At 44.7% G+C, this 19,222-nt stretch overlaps 1 protein-coding gene across 1 annotated transcript in view; it reads right to left on the minus strand.

The window, feature by feature from the left end:
* The window catches only part of ANO2 (anoctamin 2), a 384,000-nt gene that overhangs the window by 289,446 nt on the left and 75,332 nt on the right, over positions 1–19,222 (minus strand). The window contains exon 4 of the mRNA XM_008973750.3: positions 5,613–5,711. Coding sequence (XP_008971998.1) covers positions 5,613–5,711 — 99 coding nt within the window. The remainder of the gene's footprint in view (positions 1–5,612; positions 5,712–19,222) is intronic.

Here is a 19,222-nt window from a genome sequence, read left to right on the forward strand (position 1 = left end):
AACAGACTAAGACATGAATCAAGTAACCCCAGGTTAATGGGGGCAGAGCCAATAGTGGAACTCAAGGTGGACCACTTGTCACATTTGCTGTCTCTCCCTTAAAATGGGTGCCTTCAAGCTCTGCCTCCTGCACCACGGGGCCCCAGCCGTCTTCTCACTGGCTTTCCCAGCAACTGCACCGCAGACCTCACAGGTGGAGCCGTCGTGTTTACAGACGCCCCAAGGACCCGCGCTCTAGGAAGTGGAAGTCCCCAGCACATAGTCCAAAGGCCATCTGTTCCTGCATCTCCACAGATTTCATGTCTGGATTTCTGGCTGCCTTGGCAGAGTTGAGGGACTGGGCCTGCTTCCCCCAACATTGCAGAGAAGAGAGAAGAGAGTCAAAGAGCAGAAACATCCCTAGTCTTGTACCAATTGTGCTGCCTGCATACCTTGCTATGAATAACAATACCAACAGCAGTAACAACGGCAATTCTCATGTGTTGTGTGTGCCTCTCTGCCAGGCATTCAGAGAACATCATCACCTCTTCCCTCCACAATGTGTATTACTCCCGTTTTGGAGACGCATGGAGCTCTGAGCCTGCTTTCCTAAAAAGGCATGACTTGCTGGAAGTTAACAGCATCTACTTGCGTGCAAAGGACACATAAGCTAAAGTTCTGGCATGCTCTGAGGGACAGCAAATGAGACCCCTGCAATATCAGTCACTCTATTAACAATAGCTACAAAAGCTCTGACGATTGGACAAAAGGGATTTTTCACCCATCCCAGGCATGTCACTTCTTCCAAATTTAGTGGACTCTGGCTGGATTAATATGATTTCACTGACATGAAAGTCGTCCCTAATAGCCTGCATCGACCTTGTCTCTGCTAGAGGCTTGAGGAATAAGAGAATGTAAAGGATGAGAAACGGAGTGTTCATTCATATATACAAAAAAAGCAAATGAGAAATCAACAGAAATGTTGACCACAATCTCTAGAAGAGCCATCTTGGTAATGAGCAGACGTAAGAAAGCACCTGCTTCCATACCGCCATTTCAAACCTTCTCAGGCTGCTCGGGGCCAAAGGCCAGGCCTTCCCACACCCTTCTGTGCATGGATCTTGAGTGTCCCTCACAAAATGCTGGCTCTTCTGTTGTTGTTTTTGGAAAACAAATGCTTCCTTCCAAGATTCCCCCTCCCAGTTAATATCTGTGCTCAGGACTTGGAGTCCCTGGAAACATTACAATGGATTTGTCCAGGTTTGAGATCTCGATTTTGTGATTTCCTCCCCATCTTCCCAGTCTCTCTGGACCCCACTGAGTTATGATCCAAACCTCCACTGCCTGGAGGATGCTTAACTGATCCCGCGCCATGCCTCATTCTTCCTCCACGCTCCCCTCGCCGCCAGGATGTGGCTCTCAGCAAATGTGGTTTTTTTCTCATTTTAAAAAGAGAGCATGCCACCAGCCTCAACACTAGCCCTCCACAGACAGCGAGTCTCGTCTTCCATTTTCCATGCTCCTCTCTCAACTCAGGAACTGGGTTTAACCCAGACCCCCACCCCTGGGATCAGAGCCTCAGATTAATTTTTACAAACATAGCATCCTACCCAGCATACCAAGTTATATCCCCCCTCATCTGTGTATAACACCCTCCGTGAGCTCCACTACAAGCCATTGCCTTCTATGATAAAAAGAAGATCTGGGGCCGGGTGCAGTGGCTCACGCCTGTAATCCCAACACTTTGGGAGGCTGAGGCAGATGGATCACTTGAGGTCAGGAGTTCGAGACCAGCCTGGCCAACATGTTGAAACCCTGTCTCTACTAAAAATACAAAAAATAGCCGGGCGTGGTGGCGCGTACTTATAGTCCCAGCTACTTCGGAGGCTGAGGCAAGAGAATCGCTTCAGCCCAGGAGGCAGAGGTTGCAGTGAGCCTAGATTGCACCACTGCACTCCAGCCTGGGTGACAGAGGGACACTCCATCTCAAAAAAAAAAAAAAAAGGAAAGAAAAAGAAAAGGAAGATCTGGGGCCATGTGGTAAAAGGAAGCCAAAACAGTCCCCCTGAGTCGAGTCTGGGACCAAGAAACTTTGGGAAAAAGTTCTTTCTGTTTTATCTGCAGCCTTGGGGGGCAATCACATGGCTTTGCCTCTCCCTACTCCCTAACCCACCACATTGACAAACAGAATTGGTGCTGGGCTAATGAGTTACTACTTGACACAGTATCCCATCACTGCATTGATGTCTGGGCACCTGCACTCCCCCTATGCTGCCCTGTGATTGTCGGCACCCTGAGGGCATGGGTTGTTTCTGCTCCCTCAGTGCCTCTCCAAGGACTTTCTTACAGAGGGAGCACTATCAGTGCTGGCTGCTTCTTTGGTCAGAAAGGAAGTTGACTGGGGGACTAAGAATTGAGAACACACATTAAAATATCTCAGAAAGCAGACACAACAAAATCCTGCATTTACACAGCACTGGTTAAGAATCAGATCCTTACAAAAACCTTCTACGAAAAATAGGACAGGTATGAGTATGCCCATATCATAGATGAGGCAACTGAGGCTCTGAGAGATGGGATGACGTCCCCAAACCACACAACGAATAACTGCAGAACCAAGGTTAGAAAGTCTCTTCTTCTGAGGACTCAACTAGTGCTGTGTCTACCAAAATGCAAAGTGGGGAGAGAAACCCAGAGATGGCTGCTTTATACTATGTTCTCACCCTCGCCAACTCATCTACAAGTTCAAATGCAGGTACCACCTAAAAACTACAGATGTAAGTTCCAAACAGTTAATGTATAGGGGCACTGAAACTCTGAAAGCCAATATGTCATTTATGCAAAACTATGCTCTAAAAAGCATAAGCGTGTGAAAAGATAAAGAAGATACCAGAGGGACCAAAGGCAAGCACTACCGGGGAAGCCAAGTCTGGGAGTGAGGAGGAGAAGGTGGCAGAAAGACAAGAGATGTAGAGGTGTCTGGCTGGGTGTGGTGGCTCACGCTTGTAATCCCAACACTTTGGGAAGCCGAGGCAGGCAGATCATGAGGTCAGAAATTCGAGACCAGCTGGCCAACATGGAGAAACCCTGTCTCTACTAAAAATACAAAAATTAGCTGGGTGTGGTGATGAGCACCTGTAATCCCAGCTAATCGGGAAGTTGAGGCAGGAGAATTGCTTGAACCTGGGGGACGGAGATTGCAGTGAGCCGAGATCACACCACTGCACTCCAGTCTGGGCGACAGAGCAAGACTCCATCTCAAAAAAAAAAAAAAAAGAGAGATGTGAAGGTGTCATAGGGTGTGCAAAGAACAGAGAGAGAGGCTAAGAGGAGGCATCAGAGGTGGGGGGTGGAAGGAAGAGAGAAGAGAAGGAAAAGAATGAGAGTAGAAAGATGGGAAGGAAAGCAAAGAAGGAAAATAAGCAAGCGGAGGTTGAAAAAGGACACACTTTTCCTATGTCTCTAGGTTTCCCCTAAAAGGATTACCCTGGGGGATGGAAATCATAACATGGGCATTAGAGTTTTGCTCACCTCCTTTCCAAGGATCAGCAGCAGAGATTAAAACATAGGAAACAAGACACAAACAGAATGAGGTTAAGAGAACATTACACATTCAGATAAACCAGAGAGAAAGGAGAATAATATATTGGAGTTAGAAGGAAGACAGAAGTAAGAGGAGATAGGGTTGGCCAAAACAGGACCCCACCAGGAGGAAGCAGAAGCCTCCACCCGAAGCAGAAGCCTCCACCCAAAGCTGAAACTAGTATCATGTTGCCAGAAACTCCAGAGAACATTAGCTAAAGAGAAGCAGAGATCCAAAACAAAGATGGCGCCCGCATTTGAGGGCTGCGGTATTAGGAGTGAGAGGACTGAAACTAGGAGACAAAAAACGCAGCAGTGCAATTGAAGGGGAAAGACACAGCGTATTCCTTATGAAACTAAGACACTTCAGGCATGTGACCCCCCTCCCCGACACCAAAAATCACCTTTTGTTGGCAAAATGTTTGTAGCTAATATTCATGTTTGTGTTTGTTCATGGTTTAATAAGCATTTGTCCACCTGCCGTGGAGTTATTGTCCATTGTAATAAATCTATAAGAACAGAACCCATAGACTTTATTCTTCTCAAGTAGAGGATTCATGATGGTATCAGTCACGTGCTGGTATTTGATGAGTGATTTTTGATGGAGATAGCAGATCTGTTGGTAATGAAAATGGTGTTAGGCAACAATGTAAATCAGAATGGTGTTGCTGACTATAATGATAGCACTGAGAGTCGGCATGGTGACGAGGGGGCAGGTGATCACAGTGGTGGTACAGAAGGCAACAAATATGGAATTCTGTTCACAGTGGGCAGCATGAAAACTATGATGATGGTAGTTACAAACAGCAAGATGATCTTTGCCATGGTAAGTCAGCACGTATACAACTACACTATGGAAAGGGATGTGTGTGTGTGTGTGTGTGTGTGTGTGTGTGTGGTGTATATAAGAGAGAGAGAGAGAGAAGGGGGGTGGAGGGAAAGAAAGAGAGACCACCCACAGTTCACCCATGGTTAAACTAGAGTGCCATCTGCCACAGGACCCTCCCTAACAGACATGGCAGATGGTCAAAGACAATAGCCGCCCCTTTCCCCTAAAATACCTAATGAATAAAGAATGGAGTATCTGTGAGCGCATGCTTCCTTTCTCTTTGGAGCTATTTGCTACATTTTGTTACGCAAGGAGACATGTCACCTAGAAATTCCCTGGGTAGATTTTTTTTTTTTTTTTGGTAGAGGTGGGGTTTTGCTGTGTTGCCCAGGCTGGTCTCAAACTTCTGACTTCAAGAGATCCTTCCACTTCTCCCCCACAAAGTGCTGGGATTACAGGCGTGAGCCACCGTGCCTGGCCTCTGGGTAGATTTTTAAATTATGTATAGACTATCCTGGATTGAAAAAAAAAAACTACCTCAAACATCATCTAAACTGTGTGGCTGTCAACCCAGATGTGCATCATCCTGGGGATTTTTTGCCTAACACTGATGAGAACGTCATTCCATACCAACCAAGTAGGTCAAATTCCCAGAGATGGGACACTGGCATGAACAGTTTGAAAACACTTACCAGGTGATCTTAATCAATTCACCTGATTAAGAACCTTCTGATTTACAGAAGAGATAAGTGAAACCCACCACAACACAATATTTAGTGGCAGAATCATAACCAGAATAGGTTTCTCCACAGCAAATTGGTGTTGTTTCCCCTGCCCACTGCTGACGCAGTCAGCGTGGCTTGCAGCCTTCTCTCATTACTCTATTCACTAAAGAAGTGTCTGGCTGTACTAGGACCCCAAGAAGAGAGAAAGGAGGTGAAACAGAAAAATGAAGAACACGGACAGGGACAATGTGTTGCTTCTCATGGAGCAAACCCAGCCAGTGCTCTGACGTAGGAGGATCTCCCTCCCCACCCCAACTCTTCCCCGTCCCCGTCCCCGTCCCCACCCCCCGCCCCCCCACCCCGGCATCATGGGTCCCTGGGGAAGCAAGTGTGATTTCAATTCCACAAAACCCACATCCCACCTGGCCCTATTCCCAAATTATTTGCATCCATCCAGCCCTCAGGAGGCCCAGAACCCAGGAGAAACATGCTCATACTTTCTTGGTAGGAACTTTGATCTTCAAGAATTCTGCCTCTCTGGCCAGCACCTGCCACGGGGCGTGTATCCGGACAAAGATGGATCCCTGGCTTTTATTCTGCAAGGTACAAAGAAAGAACAAATGGAAACACTTGTACGGACATAGCTTAAATTCCTGGTTCTTCAACTGTTCCACACAAGAAGCCCAACCCGTTGTTCTTCAGTTTCTCGTTTTCGTTCTCTTTAAAATTCACCAGGGACCAGTCCCTTCCCACCTGTACCCAGTTCATCAGTCTATTCCAAAAATGTTCTCATCGAAAACAGTAGGATAGTGTTCCCAAAGTGTGGCCCCTGGAAGTTTGGTAGCTTCAGAGCAAAAAAAAACAAAAAAAAAACAAAAAAAACAAGTTAAAACAATTTTGGTCACAGATTTGAAATATAAGCAATCATGATTTTCACGGAAATCTCATTACACTCTTAATAACAAGTGGTTGGTTTTCCACTGCTCACACTCAGTGAATAGCCTGCAACTTGTCTCCATTCACACGTTTTCATTGTTTATTGTTCAAGCTTGTATTTTTGTTCTACTGTCATGCTGTTATAGCCCCAAACCACAAAAGTGATCTACTAGAGCCTAGAAGTAATACTATAAATCATAATGACAATGGTACAATGCAGAATAATATAAACAGGGCTCCTATATGAATACAGAACATGAATCTATGTCTCAGGATAAGTGACTGTGTTGCGTGTTGATTTCTCTCAAAACATGAAAAATAAGGACAGAAAATGCAGTGATAAGTATTTGAAAGTCAGGTTTCATTGACCCAGCAATTCATCTGGCCCTTGTCACCATGACTGTTACAAATAGGTGTCAGATTATGAGAGGAAGGCACCTCATCTTCAAATAAACATTCACTTTTTTTTTTTTTCAAAACAAGCACGCACAGGGGAAAAAATACTTTCTGATATGAATTTAATTAATTTTGTCACTAAAGAACTAAAGAGGACCAAAACCAAGTAGGAAAAACTGGCAGAAGTCCCATTATTGGTGAGAAGTTTCTAAAACTACCTGCAAAATTAAGCACAAGCATTGTGTTTAAACTCCTTCACTGTGTTCAGAGAGAAGGAACGAGCTGATAGCGCAATCCTTCATTCCGCCCTCTGATCTTGGTTTAGTGTTGAAGACTATATAGAAAATCTTCAACTCACAGGCTCTGACTGTCTGCATTTTCAGTGTGCCTGGCAGAGAGAGAGATGGCAAATAGAAGACTACGTCCCCCCACTGAAGAACACTGTCTATGGAGGAGGTGCTCACATGTGCTTTTGAAATGATGAACAAAATAAAAAGATATTTTATGGCACTTATTAATGCAAGTGAAAACTATTTCTATTATTCTTCAATGGCAGCTCCAAAATATGTTCAGTAATTCAAACATCCAGAACCAAACCTCACTTTGAGGAAGAAAACTCATGACTTACAAGGCAGAAAAATGAAGAATAAACCAAGATTTCACAAGGAGATTGGACTATGGTGTGAAAGCCTTGGGTAGTCTAGAGTTTGAAAATATCTGAAAATAACAATTACCACAATGCATATTTATTGACTGTGTATTATGCGCCAGAACTGAGTTAGGCGGTCACGTGCATTGGCTCACACAATATTTGCAACTATGCTGTAAGGCCAGTACTACCACAATCTCTATTCCATAGCTGAGGAAAGCAAGGCAGGGAAAATGTAAATGATTTGCCCAAAGTTACACAGATAGTGCAATAAAGACAGTGTTCAGACATGACATGGTCACTCAGGATAATTAAGAAACACACCCAAGGACTGTAACACGACACAAAGACATGTGTTTAGGCTAAAATCAAATCCAAGGGTTGATAAGGAACCTATGTGGCAGCCCTAAAATGAAACCTTCCCAATCCCAAGTGTGACATCGTTCTGACAAAATACTGAAAGTGGCCTTCAGCAAGAAATCTCCCCAATTTTATCTTTGGTTATGCAGGACTGCTAGATAGAATCATCAATCACTTGCTGCTACTTCTAACTGTAATTTAAGCTTTTCCAATTAAGTGAAAATAAAGGGTAAGAAAAGAAACCATCTGTGGAGCTGACCTGCAAGCCCAGCTCTCCATCACGGCCCCAGAAATTATGTTTTTGGTGAAAGATGGCAAACAGCATCATCCCTCTCGCTAAGAGGAGATCACGAGGATTATGAATGTTAACACATTACCCTTTGTCTTTATTTTCAAACTGTGATGAATGCTGTTTTAACTTTCTTTAGGGTCGGTGGCTCAAGTGTGTAACAGATGTCCATTAAGTGGGTGCAGATGTTCTAAGTTTGAGGTAGGGTTGGGAGGGCAAGGGTCAAATTCCAAGATCTTGGTGGCAGACTGCTAGCTGTCCCCTGACAGCTGTTCTCATGTTCTTCATTTTTAACAAAGCACGTGGCCATCCAGCATTAAGACCACATCTCCCTTGCAATGAGGTGTTTCCATAAACAGTATTTCTGGCCAATGTCGCAAGGTGGAAGTATCTGGTAACCTTCTTCAAATACAGCAAGTAGGTGCTTTTTGCCCCGTCATTTTCTTCCGTCCCCTTAACCCGCTGCCTGGAAGATGGACACAGACATTTTAGACCTTAAGGTTAAAGTCCGGGCCAGAAACAGCAAAGTGTCAAGAGAGAAGCTGGCTCTGGCTCTAGAGAGTGTCATAGCAGCCCTGGGCTGCCTTTAGATTTTTATGTGAAAGATAGAATTCTACCTTGTTTATCCATGGTGATTTTAGAGGCTCTATCCATTGTAGCCTAATCTTACACTAACCAATGCAAAATCGTTTCCCAGTATGGGGTTAACTTCCTCCAGCAAAGCATGCATCTCCACTCTTCTCAAAAGGAACTTGTTTAAAATGAAAACAAAAGCAGGAATGCAGTTTTGTGGATCTAGTCATGTTCCTTTCATGCTGTGCAATATTGTTACCTTCTCATAAAAAGGAAAACATACCCACCATTGTGAAATATTAGCTGATGTGACTGGTTGTGTCTCCAAAGAAAAAAGTAACTCCTTGAAAGCTCCGGAGCACAACCATCACCAAATGAATCCCCCAGGAATCTAAACCTGAAGATTAACATGTATTGACTTTAAAATAATTTTTTCCTTGTCCCCCAGGCCACTCTGACATCCATTCTGCCCTGCCTGTGGGTGTGGGTTCCTTTAGGCATAGTAGGGGAGTGGAAGAGCTTGGAGCTTCCAAGTTAGACAGAACAAGATCTGAATCCTTAGTTATTGTGAATAGTCCTGCAATAAACATGGGGGTGCAGCTATCCCCTTGATATACTGATTTCTTTTCCTTTGGGTACATACCCAAGAATGGGATTGCTAGGTCATATGCCAGTCCCATTTTTCGTTTTTGAGGGACCTCCATTCTGCTTTCCATAATGGCTATACCAATTTACATTCCTACCAGCAGTATGTGAGAGTTCCCTTTTCACTGCGTCCTTGCCAGCCTTTATTTTTTTGGTCTTTTTTATAATAGCCATTCTAACTGGGGTGAGATGATATCTCACTGTGATTTTGATTTGCATTCCTCGATGATCAGTGATGTTAAGCATTTTTTCATATACCTGTTGTCCATTTCTATGTCTTCTTTTATGAAGTGTTTATTTAGATCCTTTGCCCAGTTTTTAATTAGATTATTTGTTGAATCAACCTAAATGTCCATCAAGAGAGGAATGGATAAAAGAAATGTGATAGATAGATAGATAGATAGATAGATAGATAGATAGATAGATGCCCACTGGAATAGTACTCAGCCATAAAAAGAATGATATCCTGCTATTCACAGCAATATGGATGAGCCTGGAGGACATCATGTTAAGTGAAATAGGCCAGACACAGAAAGACAAATACCACATGTTCTCACTCATATGCGGAAACTAAAGAATATTTGAGCTTATGGAAGTAGAGCATAGAATTGTGGTTATTAGAGGCTGGGCAAAATGTGGAGAGGGGAGGATGGGGAGAGGTTGGTTAATGGATCCAAAGTTAAGCTAGATAGGAGGAATACCTTCCAGTGTTCTGCAGCACTGCAGGGTGAATAGGATTAATATAATTTATTGTATGTTTCCAAAAAGTTAGAAGAGAGGATTGTGAATATTTACAACACAAAGAAATGATATATTAGGGGTGACAGATATGCTAACTACTCTGATTTAATCATTACACATTGCATATATGTATCAAAATATCACTCTGTATCCCATAAGTATGTACAGTTACATCAACTAAAAGTAAAAGGAAAAAATATATTTGTGACAGCATTATTTCTAATAGCAAAATACTGAAAACAACCAAAATTAATTATGGAACAAGATTAGAAAGGGAAAAAAACTATCTAGGTGTATAGCTTCCCTCATAGTTTAGAGATTCAAATAGAATCAGTAATTCCCACTAATTCTGGAATCTTCACCACCTGAAAATAAACGGAGACCTATGCCTCAATTATTTTTAAAAAAATTATTTGCCTCCAGAATTTTGCAGCTGTGGGAGCTTAGGCAAGTCACTTAACCAAATGAGCCTCACCTTCTTTATCTGAATAAGGAGGATGAGAAATGTTGCATGGCTGTTGTGAGAACTGCAGATGAAGTAGGTGAAGTCCCTGCTAGTGTGCCTGAAATGTGGAGTGTTCAATAAACGTCAGGCATTACTATAGCGATTAGCTCTACCCAGGTAAAACGACTGCTTCTTGACTGCGGGACAGTATCTGAAACTTCTTCTGTATTCTTCAAGCACCTAGCACGAGACTGCACACACAGCAGGTCCTCATTGGGGAAAACCAGTTCCCGTTAGATTAAAATTGTGAGTGAGTAATCCTGGTTCCTTTATTGCCTTTCACTTTTAAAATTATCTACAAGATTTTCAAAATGTCCCACATGTCCTAAAGGAAATCACAGGTTCAAAATACAGTGCATCTCCAGAATTTGGGGACAAGGTCGGAAAATATAACTTGCTGAAATCGACAGGAAATTTAACACAACATTAAGAGATTAGCCATCAGAGGATATAATCCATCCCTAAAGAAGATGTTATCAATAAGTAATCAATATGACTGGAGGGGCTCCCAAATCTCAACAGGCAACTAAAACTTCAGTTCGTGTAAAATGAGCTGTAACACATAATTTGGTCCTTGTCATCACAGAAGGGAGAACCAGGGCACAGATATTTCTGTAGGAAGGCCCAGGCCTGTCAGTCTAAGGTAGGTAATTTTTCCAGGGACATGCAATGTGAAATATATAACAGAGCAGGAAATGTCTCTAGCTTAGTTGAAATGTCTCAAAAAACTATGCAATCCTTTCACTGTGACTCCATTTTCATAAAGCCCTACAAACCCTGCTTCTCTAGTTCTTGTTATCAGGGAGAGTTACCCAAGAAGATGGTGTGAGTACTGTGGCCAAAGGAAATGAATACTCCTCAGTCAGAGCGTGACTTCTGAGTTCACCGGTCTCTCTCTTTTTTTTTTTTCCAAGATGGGGTCTTGGTTTGTCTCCCAGGCTGGAGTGCAGTGGCACGATCTTGGCTCACTGCAACCACCCCCAGATTCAAGCAATCCTCCCACCTCAGCCTCCCGAGAAGCTCGGACTACAGGTGTGTGCCACCATACCCAGCTATTTTTTAAATACTTTTTAAAGATGGAGTTTTGCCATTTTCCCCAGCCTGGTCTCAAACTCTTGAACTCAAGCGATCCACCTGCCTTGGCCTCCTAAAGTGCTAGAATTACAGACGTGAGTCACCACATCTGACCTGTCCATTTCTTTTAACTCATGATGTTCACTGGTTTCCCAGACCTGTCCTCCACTAAGTAAACTGGTAGAGAACTGAGTTCACAAAGAGGCTAAGTCACGTCTCATCTTGAACCTGTGCCCTGCCCAGTCTGCTGACGTCTCACTCCCTCCCTACCCCACTTCCTCTCTAAAGTTAACTCAACAGCAAGCCTGATAATTTGCACATGGTCTAAGGTACCAGCCCCTCTCACCCTCCTCCCCAGGCTCCAGCACCCAGCCCTTCTCACTGTCATCTGGCTGTTCCACCAGCTTCCTACCCTCGAGCCTCCTCACATTCTATCCCTCCATTGCAAAGCTCTCATCATCCCCCATCCCAACCAACTCCTATTTGGGTCTCAGCTTAAACATTCCTTCCTCAGGAAGCCTCTTCCTGAGCCGTGGATTATGCCTGGTCCCTTCCTCTTGCTTGTACCATTCCTTGTCTTTCTCCTTCACAGCACGGACCCACTATCACAATCATTGTGTCACTAGGCATCTCATACCCTTCTTCTCTGCTAGACCTGTAGCTCCATGAGGACAAAGAATGAGTCTGTCTTGTTGTTTGCTTTGTCCTCAGCAGCCACCACAGTACCTGACGTATAGTAAGTGCTCAGTAAATATTTCTGGCAACTTCAGTACACATATACTGTATTCCTAGTGGATTCCATTTGGATCCTGTGACCAATCTCTAAAAATTAGCTACCATGGCCCACAAAGTAATTGGTGACCTTTGGCCAACAGAATTTAAATCTAATTCAGTTTTGAGAAAATAATTCAATTACCCTTAAGTGTCATTCTTGAATGTGTCTCTCATATTGACAGCTAAAGTTACTAAAGTTTCCACCTGACCAGGAACTATCTAAAGATCGTGGAGGGCCTCTCCATCCTGTTGGTAGCCCCAGATGCTCACCGCATTTGCAGACTGCCGTTCCCTTTCCTAGAGGCCAAAGGAATTGACACAGCCTCACTCGTGCTCACAAAACACAACCTGAACTGGATATATCAGAAACTTTTCTGCCTCATAGGCTTCTGGGGGTGTTATAGCATTAAGGAGAAGAATCAGGAATACTCTGGAAAATAGACAAGGCTTCAAATGGCAGTCTTTGATGTCTTCACTCAGCAAGCATTAGACTGCCATGATGCTAGTCAACACCCCATGCTGATAGTTCAAGGCAGGGCCAGCTTAGGGACACACAGGAATTTCAGAATGATGAACTGATTTGGCCACAGGACTCTAGAGTTGGAAACACCTCCAAGCACACCTAACATATCTTTCTCCAGTAACAAAGGAAGACCTGCAGCCCGAGAGTCTGTGCTGCATAAGCATAGACACACAGCTAATTACAAGCAGATCCAGGTCTCCTGGCACCAGCATTCATCCCACCCTTCCATCCTAAGGGCTGCCAACCATCCACGGCAATCCTGCAGCCCCTCCCTTCACAAGAAATTAGGGAGGTAGGGGAAGGAGGAATGGGCTAGGGAGTGAGGGAAGAAGGGGTTCGTACCCCCAGCCACCTCTCTCCCGCACTCCAGGCTCCTAGCAGGGACTGCAGGCCGTGCTCCTGGTGAAGTTATCCTCATTGTTTTTGTCTTGTTGTTGTTATCCAAAGCTTGCATGTGGATAAACAAGACAACGTCCTCTCTCTAGAGAGACAATAGTGAGCGGGAGGCAGCCCCAGCCAAACACTGGAAACTGATACTCCTCAGGCCTCCTTCCCCACAGCCCTGCCAAGCCACCTCCATGCTGACCCAAGGGGCCTGAGTGTACTCTGGTCCCGGGCCCTGCTGTGAGGCAAGAACGTCAGCTGCAGCACATCGGCGCCCGGGAATGGCGCTGTAAGGAAGGGTGGGGGGATGAGCCTGTCGACGATGGAGGAGCAGAGAGGAGACAGACTCCTTTGGACTCCCCTAAGACATCACCAGTGCCCCCACTGCACCTGCTGGGAGCCCCACACTCTCAGATCATCACGATTGAAGCTCATGCAGCTGGAGGACAGGGGTGCTGAGACGGTGGCCAGGGCAGCCATCGTCACAGGCGAAGGAGGAGGGTGAGGTGTAGCCTTGAGACAGAGGGCTTTTGAAATAAGGGCAGGAATTCATCTGAGACAGGCCTCCCATCTGCTCCATTTGAGGAACACCATAGTCTACCTGTGTCATCGTGAAGATCAAAGCCTTAACTTCCTTTTGGCTCTCAAGAATGTACAGCCTCTGATTGGGAGCAGGCTCTGCCTGGTCCTCCTGAGACACAGGGATTTGGGATTAAGCAAAGGGAAGAACTTCCTGCCTAGGGAAGGAAAGGTGGAAATTTGCTCTGCTGGGAGCTCCTGGATGGGAGTACTGGAATCTCCTCTCCAACCCCGTCCTGCATAGGCCAAGGTGAAGGTGGCCAATAATCAGCAGAGGCAGAAGACAGAGCCAAATGCCCACCAAGCCCCATCCCAGAGACCCACTAAGACCAGCAGCAAGACCCTTCCTTCTTACGGAAAAGACTTCACCTGGTTCCCAACCAACGACCAGGGACAACCCAGGGTCCTATGGACATGAAAACTCAGCCACTTTTGTCGTATTTCTGGGTGCCAACCTGGACAGACACGCAGAACGGGTGATCTCCGGACCTATCACCACAGTCTCCACTCCGTGTATCACACGTCATTGCACTCCAACCAGAGGCAGCCCAGGAACAACTCCTCAAAGCCCAAGTGAAGAGGAAGCAGTGAGGGGGAGCCCAGGGAGACTGAGGAGTCCAACCCTCTGATAGGGTCTGACTCTGTCCCTGCCCAAATCTCATCTTGAATTGTAGCTCCCATAATTCCCATGTGTTGCGGGAGGGACCTGGTGGGAGGTAACTGAATCACAGGGGCGGTTTCCCCCATACTGTTCTCGTGATAGTGAATAAGCTCACAAGATCTGATGGTTTTATAAGGGAAAACCTCTTTCTTTCTTTCTTTTTTTTTTTTTTTTTTTTTTTTGAGACAAAATTTCACTCTTGTTACCCAGGCTGGAGTGCAATGGCGCAATCTTGGCTCACTGCAACCTCCACCTCCCAGGTTCAAGCGATCCTCCAGCCTCAGCCTCCTGACTAGCTGGGATTACAGGCACCCACCACCACACCCAGCTAATTTTTTGTCTTTTTTTCTTTTTTTTAGTAGAGACGGTGAGGGGAAACCCCTTTCATTTGGTTCTCAATTCTCACTTGTCCGCCACCATGTAAACACATGCCTTTCACCTTCCACCGTGATCGGGAGGCCTTCCCACCCACGTGGAACTGTGAGTCCATTAAACCTCTTTTTCTTTATAAATTACCCAGTCTCTGGTATGTCTTTTTTAGCAGCGTGAGAACAGACTAATACACCCTCCAACATATCAAGGGTGAGAGAACCTCCTCCCCACTCAACCCCTGAGCTGCAGAGGACCCCAAAGGCAGCATGGCACCTTGAAAGACCTAACCTATGGGGAGTCAGCAACAGAGTGTGACTAAGGCTTCTCTGGGTGTTATTCTACTTCAGAAATCCTACAGGTGGAAGAAATAGGGAATAATCCTCACCATGTAAGATAGGCCCCAGGAAGACCATGGGTTCTGGAGCCTGAGGACCAGGCCTTGGGTCCCAGCTCTGTCACTTACCAGCTGCACCATTTCCAACAAGCCACCAAAGCTCTCTCGGATTGACAGGCAATGTTAAATAATTGTAATAATTAATAATAATACCACTTGGAGGAGAGAAGGATAGACTTTACAAAAGGACCTGTGGAAATGTTTGGGGGTGGTAGATATGTTCATTATCTTGATTACAAGACAGTGATGGTTTCACAGTGATGGTTTTGAACATATGTCAAAACTCAACAGATTGGATACTTTAAATATGTGCAGTTTATTATACATCAGTTATACCTCAAAAAGGCTAGAGGGAAAAGATATGCAAAAATGTAAAACAATGCAACACTTCTTGTAACTTTGTTTTAAAAAATCATTATTTTTAATTATAATGTTTTATGTTAAATAAACATTATTTACTTAACAATATGTTATATATTTGTTAGCTTTTAATTAATAATAAATATTCAAAAGTGAATAATGATTTCATGGTATCTCAGAATCAAATAAGGTTGTACATATGAAGGTATTTTGTAAACTATGAAGTGTCTACAAAAGGATTTTTTAAAGAGCAAGTGCAGGGATAGGCACTGTGAAATCTCTGCCCTGGTACTCAAAGCACAGGGCATACCCATGTTCCTAGGGCCAAAAAAACACATGTCCTTGACCCCTGTGGGAATCCCACCATGTTTCTTGGATCCCACATAAAAAAAATCATAGCTGAGCCCACCGAGGCAGTAGCCCCTGGCATGTAACTGAACACCACCAAGTGAGGATGAAGATAAAAGTGAACATTTCTCTTGGGAGTTTACGATGCTCAAAGATAACAGGCTGAAAGTAGCCAGATGCAACATTTCTACAAAAAATGAGAGAATGACAATCCATAAGCCCCAAAGATGTTGGCAGAAAGAACAGGGCCTCTCCCAAAACTCAGGGAGGCCAGTAGGCTGGCGCCTGGGCTTCCAGCACACAGAACCAGCCCAAACAGGGGATCCTGGATGAACTGTGAGGAAAGACCCAAGGAAAATGCTGCTGTTTCCTATTCATCACAGTGAAATTGTTCTGGACAGTCGCCATCCTGCAAGTGGAATCAGATGCTGTGGATCCTAACTCTCAGCAATGGGTGTGCCTCTCCCTCACCCCCACCAGGACACGGAGAGCACTTCAGTGCCTGAGGAATGGAAGGCAAGAGAGCAATGGGCAAAGGGGTGCCCTAGCTCGTCATTAGTAGATACTCAGACCACAGATGATCAGTAGGTCCTGGCTGGCCTGGAACAGTCTGTGTTTATTCCTCTTGCCTCATCATCCCATCAAGTTTAGGATTTTAGCATTCTCAAAAATGTCCCAGGCTAGACAAGCAAATCACAGGATCAACCTGTGAGCACCACTACACTTAATAGCCATCAAACCTTTGAGCAAGAATGCCCAGTATCCCCTTCCTGTCTTTCATTTATTTGGCCCATGTGAAAAATATCCCACTCAGAGAGAAGCATTCCCAGGCATTTAAAAGCTGGTCATATTAACTCTGAAAGTATCCCTATCTCTTCATTATCTCTAATGTCTCTCCTGACTTAAAATTTGCATGATTCCTTGATTTTGCTACTTTTCTTCCAACCTCAAGACACCTCCCTAAACCCTTTATGTTATCAGTAATTAACTCCCCTCCCCCACAAGGATATGCCCCTGCCTTCTCTTAGCAGTGACTCATCTCTCCCTTAAAGAATCTTTACACTATTTTCCTATGATTCAATCATCCCAACAAAGTTCAATTCAACAAGTATTTATTGGGCAACGACTGTGTGCTTGGCAATGTGCTAAGAGTTAGGGCATATGAAAGAAATATAAGCCATCATGCCATCACACCATCATGCCATCACATCACCATGCATTCACACCATCATGCCACCACACCATCATGCCATCACACCATCATGCATTCACACCATCATGCATTCAAACCATCATGCCATCACATCACCATGCATTCACACCATCATGAATTCATACCATCAAGAATTCACACCATCATGCCACCACACTACCATTTCATCACACCATCATGCATTCACACCATCATACATTTACACCAGCATGCCATCACACCATCATACATTCACACCATCATGCATTCATACCATCAAGAATTCACACCATCATGCATTCATACCATCATGCCACCACACCATCATGCCATCACATCATCATGCATTCACGCTATCATGCATTCACACTATCATGCCACCACAGCATTATGCCACCATATCATATCATCAGGCCATCACACCATTATGCATTCACATCATCATGCAATCACACCATAATGCATTCACACCATCATGCATTCACACAATCATTCATTCACACCATCATGCCACCATACCATCATGCAGTCACACCATTTTCATTCTCTTTGGAAACCAGATAAATGATATCTAATACCTGGGACAGATCACGACCAGGGCAATTAACGTCCAAAGGGACAGGACGACAATGAATGATCATTTGTTTGTCATCTCCCCTTTCACTCACCAATAGTTGCCAAGTTTTGCTCTGAGAGAAACACCCCTACTGGAGCTCAGCCATATGTTTTTAGCAGAATTGATCCCATCCCAAATCCAAGGCTATGCCCAATTAGTTTGAGCCAATCAGCATATCCAACCCTCTGCCACAACGACTGCTTCTGGAATATGCTTGTAATGTGGTCAAAATCAATAAGATGTGAGGAAATAATGGCCAGGATTTCTAGGGAAAGCAGCTTTCTCCTTCCGTCAGACTCTGGGGGATAACAGTGGCCATCGATTCACTCCATAAAGGGAAGTCCTGGGTCAGCAAGGGGGATCAGTGAGAAAATAAAAGATGAAGTGGACCCTGCAGATGGTTGAGCAAAAAGATAGAGAAATTGGTTGTCTTTAGGGACATCATGGGAGCTGAGGGATCAAGCCTCACCAGATCTGCTTATGGGCTTCCTGATCACACGAGCTTATAAATTCCCTTTGTTGTTTGAGCTGGTTTGAGTTGGATGTTCTGCCAATATGAACAAGCATTCTCACTGATATAAAAAACTACTGGAAAGAGCTGACTCTGGGCTAGAGCCAGAGGGCATGTTGTGGAGGAGAGGGACCTTGAGTTGTACTTTGACCACTACATGATGAGATTTGCACATACCGTTGTGAGCGGCATGGAAGAGAAGAAGTGGATGAACACAGGTGCAGAGAGGAATGTGCAGCATGTAGAGACCAGCCGGCCTGAAACTGAATGGAGCCTGGGGATCCAGGGGGCTGAGACTGGCCTGTGCTGGCTGTACTGCCCACTACAATGCTGCTGCCAGTGCATTTCGCAACAGTGACCTTGACGGATCAACCCCATACTTTCACCCAGGTTCGTTATATTTTCAACAAGATAAAAGATGAGAGAGTCCGCCTAGTCAAGGAACCTTTAAGAAAATGCCTTCCTCTTTTCCCAGTGGAGCTCAAATTAGAAACTTCTTCCCACTCTCCAGTGAGACCAACAAATACAAGTGATAGCAGGGAGTTGGTCTAGGGGTTGGTCTGGGTTGGTCTAGGCTGCGATCAAACAGAATGATGGAACAAGCCTCCCATGTGGCACAGATCCAGGCTGTGACCTTCGGAGGAGGCAGTTTTCTGAAGACAGGCTCTGGCCTTCCTTCTAGGAGCCATTACTCCTTCATAGCAGAGATCTTACACAAAGAGGCAGTGTAGACTTTGAACATGTACAAAGAAGCTATAAAACCTTCTACAACATTGATCACAAGCTTTCTTCAGCTAAAGAACTCTTTCTCCAAATATTTCAAGGGGCTACCTGGTTGTGTTCCAGAGAACTACAGCCCCACCTGCTCAGCCCCAACTTGGGCTCCGAGTGGTTTCTGTGGCACTTGTATGCAAACCCCAAGAACTGTAGTCCTTAGAAATGGATGAGGTTTTTGACTGTCACAATGACAGGGAAACACCACTCATATTTAATGGATGAAGTGAGAGACACCAAACATGCTTCGATGTACTAGAAAGTCCTAGGAAAAATTAACCTTCCTGGAATATACAGTGCTCCACTGAGACTTCCCTAGGGCTCAGGTAAGTGAAGTTGAAAATTACTGTGCTGCCCCGCACATCTGTCCGACCTGACATAGAAGGCAGGATTAGCAATTATCACACAAGTCCCATGGCTCTGACTCCAGCAGAACCGGCCTTGAGAGATA

The sequence above is a fragment of the Pan paniscus genome, chromosome 10 (genome assembly GCF_029289425.2).
Source record: "Pan paniscus chromosome 10, NHGRI_mPanPan1-v2.0_pri, whole genome shotgun sequence".
Taxonomy (NCBI): Eukaryota; Metazoa; Chordata; class Mammalia; order Primates; family Hominidae; genus Pan; species Pan paniscus.